Below are 13,457 nucleotides of genomic sequence, written 5' to 3' on the forward strand. Positions count from 1 at the left end.
GCTTATTTCTAGGTTACTTTGGTTGTATCAAATGCTGCAGAAGAACTACTCAGTATTTACAGAAAACATGGCAAGCTATCATTTCAATTTTTCTCCATGTTTTTAATAACTTCAGTCCCAAATGATAAACAAATAAAAATGTTTCATTTTCAGCATGTTTTCCAGATGATCATCATCAGTGAAAACAAACATAAACAAAAGTGCAGGCATGCAGAATGCTCTGGGATACTGCTGATGGAGGGGGTGATGGGGTTCTCCATGAGGGACAACTTCTAAAAAGAGATTAACTAAAAAATCCAGAGCACTTCTCTTAACCACCTCACTCTGCTTTTCTTCTGCTTGTTTTTTTACCATGCCTATCACCTCCTTTTTTTTTCTTGTCAACTGCAGTATATTTCACTGTTTGCTACCCTTTAAAAACTACTGAAAATCCCCAGTGACAAGGAACATTGTGGGGTCATGTATTGAGAGTCAGGTCTGAAGGCACCTGAGCCTCAGACAAAATTCTTACTCATTTCAGCAGGCGTAGTAAACCCGTTAAGTTTGGCAAAAGTTTTGCTTGAGTAAGTGCTGAATAATGACTACAGAATGAGGCTATGCAGTGTGTGACTGGAATTCATGCCAAGTCTGTCTCTACACATGCCTGAGTTGACAAAATCTTCTGGCCAGTATTTCCCTGTAACTTGAGAGGGATTTTCCACAGCATTGACCACTCTGCTTGCCGTCCTGGGCATGCAACATTCACCACCACAGCTCACCCCATTGTCTTAAGGTTGGTTTTCTCACACCTGCTTTGACTGGAAATTTGGGTGCATCTCAAGATAACCTCAGAAGTCATTATTCCATAGTACATAGGGATGAGATGGCAGAAATACTTCATATTTGGCAATATAATCAGTTAAAAGTGAGTCACACCGTGAAAGAGGCCTTTTCACAAACAAAATCCTAAACTGATTGCTGGATGTACACTGAGTTTGCAATTCTTTTATTATGCCTTGTAACCTTGCAGCTTGGGAATCACCTATTTACAATTGAGGGTTGGACTCAGACTCAGTTACACATGTAATAATTCTCCCCCCTCCCCAGTCAAGATACAACAGGCAATTCCACTGCTTCTGTTCCCACCTTCACTTCTGTAGCAATGAAGAGGATATTGCTGGACATACAGAACCCACAGGGAAAACTTTTGGGCTTGGAAATCACCTGCAAGACACACAATTCCCAGTGCACAGCCTAAACAGGTGCTCCAGGAATTTTCAGGATCTCACCAATACCTACACAGATGCAGAAAAATAGTTTTTGCAAATGCAGTGTTTTGACATAATCTCGATAATCCACTTCAAGGGCAACCAGGACATTACAAATGCAAACTTTGCTTGCTACAAGGCAAGCTCTGCTTGCTACAGTGTCCTTAAAATGATAGAAAATCCACGCAATCCACAGGTGAATGCATGCTACAGCTGGGTCACTGTTATCAGTGTATTGTAAGCATTCAGGCTCTAATGGTTTAGTGTTATTTTTTTTTATTCTCAACTGCAGCCTTTTCAAAAGGACTGAATACTATGGGAACTTGCTAAATGCAATGCTCCATTGGGAAGGAATGCCAAGCTTACTAAGTGACAGCATTATGCATTAATGGATTACATGAGATTTAGAGTACATAAAACAATTTAATAAATGGGCTTTGCTTGTTAATCTCACGTGAGCCACTGTACAGACAGCACACATGCAAACACAGACCTAGAAGAATAAATCTATGTATTGCACTTGTGATGGCATCAAACTACTTGGACAAAATAATTTTAAAGCCAGGTGTGCATTATAATGTTCTGAGGCAGCTCTGTATACATAGAAACCATGGGCCAAGAGATTTCTGATACAAGATGGCATCTTTTGCTGATATGGAGCTCCTCTCTTGCTACAGCTGGACTGTGGTGCTGGGAGACTGAACCTACTTCTGCACAAGTATGCTGGGACTTAGAAAGAGCAAAGCTCCAAATACGGAGCTCATTTTTCTTCACATGCCACTGCAGATGCAGTTGACAAACCCTGGACAGATGTGCAGAGTAGTTCTTGTCTCATGTAACAGCAGAGGCCTGATGGGGTGCTTAGTGTCATTTGAGATGCTCTGGAATATCTATGACTATGTTTAGGCAACAGACAGACTCAAGACTTATATATCTGCAGGGTAGATGTCTATGGTACAGCTTGTACCCCATACTTCCTTAAGTCAATGGAGAGAAATTGGCATTTAAGAGTGCAGGTACTGTAGCCCATCTTACACATCTATGTGAAGATGGGATGAATCATGCCCCAGACTCCACTGACTAAATTATAAAGAGAGACCAGGCTGACTAACTGAGATATAAATGTCTATATTGGAGAAGCCAGTGTTTAGTCAGAAGAATCCTATCCCCATCTTGTTCTAATGAAGAACTACTGTACTCCCACAGAGACTGCTCCAGCAGTTCATCACCTTCACTGTAAAACTGGGCACTTTATCTTCTAGTTTGAAATTCTCTGACTCCAACTTCCAGCTTTGAATCTTCTTCTGCCTCTGTCAGCTCCATTAAAGAGCCTGTTGCTTCTGGAGGTTCAGTACCAACCAGAGGTGGTTTTAGGCATGATTCTCTATTGCCTTCCCCTTTATATATTCAGTTAGGCCACTACTAAGAGTGCAAAGCTCTGCCAAGAAATGCGACCTCAGAGATATACAAGACTGACACTTGGAACTGACAGAACTTGAAAGACTCATTCCACAGCACAGAGAGAGAAACCCTCCTCATCAAATAAAGCTTCAGGCCATCAACACACGTACAAACTTAAATTTTAGGTATTTATATTTAGAAAGAACAAGCAAATCCAGACTTCACTGATGAATAAACGTAACCTCTCAAATGCAGATGAGTGCAACGCTGTCTTCCCAACTGCACAGACAGCTCTGCAGCTCTGTTGCTGCTCAGGGCTCTACTGCTACCCACTCAGCTGTCATCCAGTAAAATCATAACAGTCCCTTCCAATTCTCCTCTTTTACTGTTTGGGAAAGCAGTGAAAATATTCAGAAAGAGAAGAAGGGAATAGACTATCCTGTGAACAGTCAGACAACTCAGAGGAGGAAGGGAGAAATCAACACAAAGTGTACCTTTTTCCTTGCAAGCAAGAGGAACCAGAGAAGCTGCTGAGCAATACTGAAGCAAAAGATGCAGGTGTGAGCAGCACCATCAGATTTGAGATTTTGAACTTTTCTAAAGGTGAGAATTAAAGTTAGACCACAAGCTCCCCTTCAATCTCCCACTGCTGTGGAAAGAGCAATGTGGAGTGCTTCACATGGCTCCCAAAATTATTCTGAGACGGCCTGGCACCATGTATTTCCTGAAACTTTAGTGAATCCTTCATAATTCCAATACACCTTGGGCAGGCTTTGCACTTCTCTATCCTCTAAGTAAAAATATATCTAAAAGAATACTCTACATTACATGGACAACATCAGGATCCTATTGAGCTTGTGGAGCTCTCTGCCATCCCACTTTAAATGTGCAAAGACTCTTAATTTCCATCGACTAGCAACACGACATCAGAACAGTCTCAGCATATCTTACAGCTTTTCCACAGTGCAGGAATTCCAGTACCTCCTATGGATTGTACTCCTGCTACATGTATTATCCTAACAGAGGGGAACCCTTGTTCCCCTTTATGCCTGACCCAGAAAAGATACCACACTGTTACAGTCCTCAAAACACAACTTGCCTTTCACTAAGCAGCAGCAGCAGCTCCAATAATTTTCTGCTGCAATTCTTGCTGTAGGATTAGCAATTGAATTCCTATCTGGCTTTAAACTTCAGTTGAAGTCATGATAGCCCATTTGGGAACTGCTACCATAGCCCCCTTGCTTTCAGCTCTGGAGGTCCTCATGTTTCAGCAGAGGTAGTAGACAGCTGATAAATAGCACACAAAATCTGGGCTGCATTTTGCTTCTGAGTCAAGCTGAATATAAAACAGAGGGAAGGCTAAAGTAGCAGGGAGCTGCACTGGATCAGAAACTCCACCCCACATTTCAGTGTGGGAGCTTCAAGAACAACATGCAGCTTCTTTAGCCCATGGTAGGACAACTGCATTCTTGGCTCAGCAGCACTTTACCATGTTTCAGTGCAATGTGATTAACACTGCAAGAAACAAACTTGTAGGTAAAATATGGCAAATATTTTTGGGGAAATTGCAATGGAACATCAATGTCTTATTTGTTATAATATTAATTTACTGCTCATGAGAGGCACCATAAATAAAAAATGGGCAGGGGCAAGGCTGGATTTTCTAGTTGGCTGCACCAGTGTGTCTCCAGGAAGAGCACTTCAAGGATGACAGAGTAGCTTAGCCTTCATGCTATTTGTACTCTTGAGGTCCCTGAGGCCTCAGAGGTGTTAGCAGACTTTCTAGGGGATAACAATTGCCACTGGGCTTATTTTTATTTGGGTATTTTATATGCACACCCAAACTGCAGTTATCAGAGTTGGAATTTAAATGGTCAAACTAAACTTCTAAATCTCCAGCTTCTTCTACAAGTCTTCTCAATGAACTCTGTGTAATGAAATGTTATCTCTTTTGCTCTATTCATACATTATTCATCAGAGTAAAACAGAAAAGTGACACATCCACTACGATTTCTCTCAGTAGTTGCCAAACATTAGAGCAACTGCTGGTTAGATGGAAATTCAGAACAAGAGTTTCACAGCAACATCCTTCTGACAAAGACAGCTACAGCAGAGTGCTCACTCCTTTTGCTGACCACTAAATGTGTCAAAATAGTAGGATGCTCACATCCAGAACATTAAGTTTGCCTTCAAGACCCCTATGCACTCTCACCAAGCCCACTGTTTTCACTCCCCTAATTGTCTACAATCAAAGGCAGTAGCTCCTTATTACCTTTGTTGCAGTTGTACCTCTAACAAATTGGGATTTGCATGGGTCTATGTAAGAAAAGAATCTGGCACTACTGTAGAGGCCCTCCTCAAAACAGCTCTTTTGGATGAATTTGCTTGTAAATCCATTAAAAACAAAAAAAAACCCAAAAAGCCCATGTGACATGATAGATCAATCCCTGGGAATACACAGGAAAGAGTAGAATAAAACAAGTTGGTACTATTGTCCTTGACCTGACAACTGAACGTGTAAGGGAAAAGACTGGAATATTTTAATGAAATAAATTATATACCCATACCTTAAGTTAGGATCAAATGCAAGTGCATTAAATTTGCCTCCAAAAGTGATAAACCTTAATCTCCACACTCTACTGTTGCACTTTAACTTGGAAAGGCTGGAAAACTCAAGTTCTTACTAGAAGAAGCCACTGTGTATTAATCACTCCCTACAGCATTTAAGTAGAATTAAGAAAAAAAACACTTTAAGAGCCTGAGCTATTTCTGTAAGTTACATTCCCCTGGCTCAAATGATGAACAGGAAATACAGCAGTAAAATAAAAATAGGCACTTTTCCAGGTAAATGTTGTTCTTTAAAAACCAAACAAACAAAAAAAATCCCTGGTGAAATACTGCCACAAGGATAAAAACATTTATCTCAGTGTCACAAGAATGGCTTCATTTTTTACTGGTCTAATTAGGTAATAAAGAAATCACAGGTGTGATAGCTCCATGACCTATTACTGCACTTAAAAAGGGTCCACTGCATGGCCAGGGACCAGTGTGTCAGTATTATCACTCGCTGTCACATCATTTTAAGAATGATATAGCTCAATTTAACAAAGATTTTTAAAGCTAAGAAAAATCAATACATAGTTAGAAGGTTGTCAAGATTCTAAGCAACAGCAAAACTGCGAGAAAACAAACAAACAAAAAAAGAAAATCATGGTGGGCCTTGAATTTTCGATGACTTTTCGAATTCTACTAAGGCAATTAATGCAGTACACACTATAATGCATCTCCTGGGGTTCCACGCATCCCAACTCTGTATTGCCAATGACTGCCAGGTATGTGAGGAAAGACACTCACAGCATTAGCTTTTAACATGAGTAGTTCAGGATTCTAATTTCAACTGTAACAAAAGTGATAAATAAGAAAAATACTGTTTTTTAAACAACTGCTTAAGGAAAAGGGTAAAGAAAGTACTATGCTTAACCTGCTGGAATTTCCACTGAAAGTGTACCTGAAATTTCAGGATTAGGTCCACTAAATACTATCTTGAAGAAATATAAAATCTATCCAAATATCTTAAAGCTCACACATTCATCTAAACTTAATTCTTGCTTAAATAAACTGCAGATGCAGTTGCAACCACAGACCAGATTAACACAGAAACCAGGTGTGTGTTTGTTTTAAGTGGACCACAAAAACACAGGCATTAATTAAAGAAATCACCTGTACCAACTAATCAGCTTCCTTGCCTCTAAATTTGATTCACAGTGCCTCAAAAACGAGTTCTCCAAAGGCAAACCTTGCATTCAGGTCCAGGGAGGCTGCCCCAAGTGACAGTAAGAAATAACTGTGACTTGGCAGCCTGAGGGGCCAGATTCTGCTCCTGTCTGAGTCAGGAGCAAAAACTATTGTCTCTGGCTGCAGGTTTGACTTGTGGGCAGCCCCTGCTGCACAGCCCTGGGTGCAGATCGATCACCCAGCCCTTGCTCATCTCGCAGAGGTGTGGATGTGCGGATCCATCTTGCCACGCTCGGAAGCACCAGCCAGAAATCCCAGCAGAAGCTCTAGCCCTGTGCTGAGTAGCAGTGGGGGAATCCCTGCCTGCTCATCATTCCCTGACTTCAGAGACCAGCAAGGAAAATGTGTGAGAGGTTTTTATTAATTCTGTGACATTGTGTATGTAAATTAGGTTCCCCCTGCACTTAAATCCAACAATGTCTTCTCAGGTGGTTAATTTTTTTTTTCTTACTGATAGAGAACAACCTAATCGAAGGCTATAATGACCTCTAGGATCAGTAGCTTAAGCAAATAATAGTCTAAATTTTCCCATGTTAAAAAAGTTCCAGCGCCAGATATTTCCCAGGCATTTAAAAAGCACAATAAAAGGAGCACGATGCAATCACACAGGCTGTGCAATTCGCCTGGAAAAAATGTTTGCAGAAGTTCCTGTTCAGTTTCCCTAGTTGAATTCACAGGTCACATAGCATTGCACCTTAGCATTGCACCTTCCTCTTAAACACTACCGCTGGAAAAAGCAGTATTACTGGAGTTGGAAAAGAAGGCACTTCCTTAAAAAGCCAGCAAAGCATTTTACTACAGAACTTAAGTAAAGGATGGAGAATACTTTGGCTGCCTCTTGAACACGTCAACACAAGGCATGAGAGAAGCAAATACTACCTTTGTATTAAATATTAATATTTCCCCTTACGGGGAGACAAAAGTCAAATAGGAAAGCTCTGCTTGATGGGAGGGAGGGGACAGGAGACCAACAGGTACCCTTTACAAGCTTCAGGTTATTTGAAATAAGTTGGCTTTAAAGCAGAGAGCCCTGAAGCTTCTCCCACCCTGCGGTGCATCCCCGCCCCACCGCAGGGAGCTGTCTCCCGGCTGCGGAGCCGCCGCATGCGGGACCCCGCACACCCCCAGCCCCGCCGCCCCCAGCGGGTCAACCAGCAGGCAAAACACACCAATATATTCCCATCAGCACAAGATGGCAACCATCACTTCTTCCGGCGGAGCAGCTGGATGCTTTTATTTTTTTCCTTAAGGGAGGAGGGGGATTATTTTAAAGGCATTCCCAGTAGGTATTTTAAAAAATTGGCAACGAGGCAAATGTTTCCACTAGTAATACCGGAGGAAAAGGCGAGGTAAACCACACACACACGCACACACAGCTCACGCACACACATCGCGGTCATCAACTTGGCGAAGTTGGCCGTGCCGAGCGCGGTGCCCCAGCGCCGCCGAGCCCCGCGCCCCCCGCCCGCGCTGCGCCCCCGCTCCCCTGACAAAGGGGGACGCCCCGTCACCCCCGCGACCCCCTTCAGAGGGGGGACAGACACTAAGCAGGGCACAGACACCACGCAAAGACGACCCTCGCCCGCCTCCCCTTCCAGCTCAGCCCCAGCAGCGGGGGCTCCGCACCGACCGTCAGCGGGGTCTGGCGGCGCCGAGACGAGCAGGGAGCCCCGACACTTACTTACAGTCACTGGAGGCGCCAGCAGCAGCCACTTACCATCATGTTTCCTTGCATTTTAGCCGTTTGAAACATTGCCTTTTCCTTCATTTTTGCCGTGTGTGTGCGTGCGTGTGCTGTTCCCCGAGAGTTACTTAATCCAGCGGCTGGATCACTTTAGTGAAGAACTGGCGTGTACTTGCGATGGCTCTTTTTGGTGTGGAGTGGAGGGGACTACGAGCAGCGGAGGGGGAGGGTGCCTGCTTTCTATTTTTTTTCCTTCCCCACCCTGTCAATATATATTTCTCCTTTTGCCCCAAAAGAAAAAAGGAAAAAAAAAAAGGCAGTAAAAATAAACCAGACCCTGTCAGAGGGGAGGGGAGGCGGGAGCAGCGGGGGCACCCGGCTCTGTCACCACCCTGATCCAGCTTTTGCCCTGCGGGAGCCGGTGGGGCGGGGTGGGCAGGAGGGAGCCGCACACACGCCCCTCGCCCCGGCCATGCCCGGCCGCCGCCCCGGGCCCGGGAGGTCCCGCCGAGCCGAGCCCGCCCCGGAGACCAGTTGCAGAAAAAAAAGGAGGGCGGGGGGCAACAAATAAAAAGGAGGGAGCTGGAGAGGGTGGAGGGGCGGTCGCCCCCTCCCCGTGCCCGGCTCGCCGCTCTCCCGGGAGTGGGGGGCACACGCTTTTCACAACAGGAGCCAGGGAGGGTGTGGGGAGAGGAGCCGCCTCTCCGGCGTTAACTGTTCACCGGCTGAGCCGGCGCGGCCCCGGCCAGGCCACGGCTGGTGCAGGGAGGGTGGGGAATAGAGCGGAGCTGCCGCGGGGAGGGGGGGGATGCACGGCGCGTTTCCATGGCTGCGCCCTTGCCCGCCCGCCCGCAGACCCCTGGACCCACCGTCCACTCTGCCCGGAAACCCCCGGACCCACCGCCCTCTCTGCCCGCATCCCCCTGGACCCACCGTCCCCTCTCCCCGCAGACCCCCCAGACCCGCCGCTCCCCTCCCACTCTCTTCCCGTAGGATGCGCGGGCCGCTGTCGGGGGGATGGGGCGCTTCCAGGAACCTGCCCCAACGCCAGGGTTTGGGATCCGGGGCATGAACGAGCAGGGGGATGCCGGAGCTCGCCTCCCGCACGGGGAAATGCAAAGCCAAGGGCATCGCCCGCGCCGGGCTGCGGCTGAACCCGGCCGTGGCCTCCGCCTTTCCAGCGGTGCCCACGCTGGTGTGAGGTTTCCCACCGCTGTCAGCCGCAGTCCCTCAGGTGAGCTGCCCCACAGGTGGCTGGAGCAGCCGCTGGAAGATGGTCCTATTCTGCTGCCCCTGTGAGAACGTTGTTCCTCCTAGCCTTGGTGAAGCTTTCCAGGGACACAACCTTGCCACCCATCCCAAAGGTTTACACCTCAGGCTGCACACATGAAAACAAAATCCTTGCAGAGTGTGATCTCTTTTGTCTCTCCCTGATGCACCAGAAGTCATTACATTTCCAGGAGAATTAGGTGCCCAACGATTTCGTTTGACATTAACGGGGTTTCTTTGGATGTTGCTCACTCAAAAGGAGAGAACAAACTCTGAGAAGTGATTTGCTTAATATTTGAGAAGGGAAACCAAGAAGAAAAAGCAGAAACTCTTCTTGTCATCCAAGGTTTAACAAAGCCAATGGCTAGACAAAAGCGCTCTCTCTTTTTTTCAGCAGAGGAACTGCAGACCTGTCCATGGGTCCTTTTGTTGTGCCCATCTGTAGCACCTCAAACTCTAGTCCTTCACAGCTTGCAGCATCTTCATTGGTAACACTTCACTAGAAAGTTCACTAGAAATAGGACACAACATCTGCAATCCCACAGTGTTGCTCACACTCCTTTTCTTTAAGCTACCCAGTTGTTGAAAGATATTCAAATACAAAATGTCACCCAAGACATTGAGGAAGTATCTTGAAAATGATGGTAATGGGGAAGTGAGACCCCAAGACACTTGTGGGAAATGCCAATGACAGGTGATGCTGGTACCTCTGAGGATTACCTATGGGAGATTTGTTGTACAAAAATGTCACTCCTCACTTGCAGGTCTTGATTGTTTTCTCCCTTCTTTATTTGGGAATTGCTTATACCCCATCCAAAGGTGCATCTTGAGCAGGAAGTTCTTCATTATGTTCCTCAAACTCTGCTCTCTTGATTTCTTTACTTCAGTTTTGCTGTTTTATCAGACAGTTCCTGTTGCATCTCAGTATTTAACTTTTAGGTGTTTTAATTATGTATGAATGCAAAATATGTATCTGCTTGACTGTTAGTCATCCCATTTGCCTTCTGCATTACTTTATACACCAATAGAATTACTTACCATACACTGAACTCTGGCAGCTTTGTCATAATGCAGTTATTCTGTCTCTTATTTTTATTTAATATTTAAGTTTTGTGCCATTGGCATAAAAGTAGCAATTACCTTGATTAAAACAGCTTTGTTTAAAGTTGAGATTACTGGCAAAATGCTTAGTTTCACCACTGACAGCATCCAGGGATTTTTTTGGTTATTAAACACCAACCAGGGTCCATTTGGCCAGAATTTGTACATTACTGTGTTTCTACTTCTCCCATGAGGTTTGCTCCTATAATCCTGAGATTTCATGAGAAATAGGAAGAAAAAGTCAGTGTTTTGCAGTGTTGTGCAAAATGACATTGGTGATGTTGCAGCAAAAATAGCAAACACATTATGAGAGAGAAATTCTTATTTATGGCTTTAAATTCTTAATTTCTGACTCATCTGACACTTTCAGAAAAGACGTAGTGAACGGTTTATCTCTGAAAAGTTTTATGGCCAGAGTCCAACCTTGGAAGTTTCCAAAAGCTGAGTGGATAAATCCCTGGTCATCCTGGTCTGGTCTCAGATGTCACTCTGCTCTGAGCAGGGTTTGGACTAGAGACCTCTTGAGGCCTCTCCCAGCCTACATCACCCTATGCTCAGTGAGATCAAAGCAGTCATAACAAAGTGACCCTTTTTGTTACAGATCAAAATGTCTGTTTAAGAAATGACTGTTGTGTCACTTCCCAAGATGATTCCAAAACTTCACCCCTCATGTTCCCAAAGACTTCAGGTTCTGCCGACCATCACCTTGGATGACAGCTTTCACTTCTGAACCGTTTTTGCTTGGCTGATGGAACAGCTAAGATTTGGTCTCAGATCTTAAAATCTGTGCTGCAGATTCGTACCCCAGGCTCTGGCCAGATGATTCCATTGCAAATAGTCAATGAAACTGTCCTTCAGGTTTGGGACATTTAAGACAGGCGCAAGTGTTATTACCACATTACTCCCTCAAGTGCATTAACCCCCTGGACTCCCCCTCATCTAGCACTCAAACAACTGTTGAGTTTTTCTTCTTGATGGATGTTCTCCATGTCATTTTAATGGAAGTTCACTAGAGCTACAACAAATACTTACTCTTGCTGAACAAGGAATCAACTTTTTTATGATTAGGAAGTGAAATGGTGAATGCAGAAAGATCATCTGAAATTTCTTCCAAATTTTTGTAGGGAACAGTTTTTGACTTTCTTTGAATGATGTGAAAGGACAGCCAATCACCTTGGGACCCAAGAAAGTAGTACGATTAAAGTAGCTAAAAAGATTCTGTGTTTAAGACCAAAGATCTGGCCCAGGAAACCTCAATGAAACATGAAAATGTTTCTTCATCATATCAGGCTTTTTTTCAGAGGGAAATTGGGAAAATTCATTACCTCTGCATTCACTGGTTCAGTCTCAGTGCACCTCCTTTGTCAGTAGAGTTACTTTTGACATAAGCGAGTGAAAGTTCAGTCCAGACTCAACTGCATCTTAACAGCAAGATCTGAAGTGAAACCCCTGTATAAGAAAGGGTTTTTCTGCAATCTGTCCGTTTGTATCCAAGGTGCATAACAGGAATAAAACCCTGGGAAATCAGAAAGGTTTGATTTTATATCTGATCTAGAGATAGCCTCTCTATCTCAGGCAGTGTGACAAAACCAACACGGCATCTTCATCCACCAACATTTTTACAGGCCATTTTGAGGAAATGTGCTTTTCTCACAACCCCCACAGAATGAGATATAGGGGAAAAAAAAAAGAAAGCCTCATAGTTAATTCTATTCTCTGTGAGTTTCAGTACTCTGAGGCTGACTTTCTTTATCTGAGAAGGAACACAGGCTACAATGCTTACATCCTATTCACAATACTTTATTTAAAGCCCTGTTGATAGGAGAGTGGAAGAATTTATTTTATCAAATAAAACCCTTTCAATGCATTTGGAGCTGGCTCTCCTTCTCACTCACCAAACAAGCCTACGAACAGTCCTTCTGAATAGAAGGAAAGAATTAATTTCTCACAGTATTAGCTGGCTGCAGAGCATAGCATTGCTAAATTTATTTATTCAATATTTTAAAAGAAAAGTATTTTAAGGATGTAAGACAAATGCAACAGCTGTTGTACTAAAAGTCAGTTCCAAGAGTATCAGGATTTCACTTCCTCTCCTTAATTTAAAGTTACTTTTTATTCTCCCCAATAAAAGTATTTGTGTTTTCAAAATACAACAAATGGCTTTTTCTTCTCAGTCAGACCCATTTGTGAGGATCTCATCTTCTTCCTGCCAGCTTAATGCTCCAAGCCTGTGCTCAGGCTTCTCTCCAGCCTAATTTCAAGACTGTGTTCTCTAAGATCAGGCCAAGCCACACTCTGTTCTTAGGCTCTGAATTCTCCCCATCCTCTCCATCCCATCAGACCCAGGTCTGCAGCACATCATTTTGTCTGTGACTTACGTCTTCTCCCCTTCACTGAGCCAATAGTCTGAGCAAAGCATCAGGGAAGTCTGATTTGTACTTTCTGTGAAGCAACCAGGAAAGTTACTGCTTTTCAGTAGAAATGCTGTGGTGGAACCCAACCCAAATGCTTGAGATAAGATCATTCAGGCTGGAAAGACCTCAGGAGGTCTCTGGCCCAACCTCTTGCTCAAGCAGCATCAGCTCTGAGGTCAGACCAGGTTGCTCAGAGCTTTTGTCGTGTCTTGAAATCCTGCAGGGATGGGGACTGCACAGCCTCATTAGGCACCTGTTCTGATAGTTGACTGTTCTCACAGGGATAAAGATTTTCCTTATATTCAGTCTGAACGTTTCCTGTTTAAAGTTATGCCTGTTGCTTCTCATCCTCCTGCCATACCTCACTGTGAAGGCTTGGTTCCATCTTCTCAATAACTTCCCAGGAAGCTGGAAAGCTGCTGTCAGGTCCCCCCAAACCCATCTCTTCTCCAGGCTGAACAAATTCACCTCCCTCAGCCTGTCTGCAATGTTTAAGTGCTCCAGCCCTTGCCCATCCTGGTGGCTTTCTGCTGGACTTGCACCAAT

The 13,457-nt window shown here is 44.4% G+C and overlaps 1 protein-coding gene across 2 annotated transcripts in view; it reads right to left on the bottom strand.

Annotated features, from left to right (window-relative positions):
• Positions 1 to 13,457, bottom strand: part of DPP6 (dipeptidyl peptidase like 6) — a 547,706-nt gene that overhangs the window by 479,661 nt on the left and 54,588 nt on the right. Inside the window, exon 1 of one of the 2 annotated variants that reach the window (XM_027686850.1) lies at positions 8,161 to 8,605. The exons of the other annotated variant lie outside the window; for it this stretch is intronic. Coding sequence (XP_027542651.1) covers positions 8,161 to 8,211 — 51 coding nt within the window. The 5' untranslated portion in view covers positions 8,212 to 8,605. Of the gene's footprint in view, positions 1 to 8,160; positions 8,606 to 13,457 lie in introns of those variants that run through there. 2 annotated transcript variants of the gene reach the window in all.

The sequence above is a fragment of the Neopelma chrysocephalum genome, unplaced genomic scaffold (genome assembly GCF_003984885.1).
Source record: "Neopelma chrysocephalum unplaced genomic scaffold, ASM398488v2 Primary Assembly neopelma1_72, whole genome shotgun sequence".
In the NCBI taxonomy this organism is placed as follows: Eukaryota; Metazoa; Chordata; class Aves; order Passeriformes; family Pipridae; genus Neopelma; species Neopelma chrysocephalum.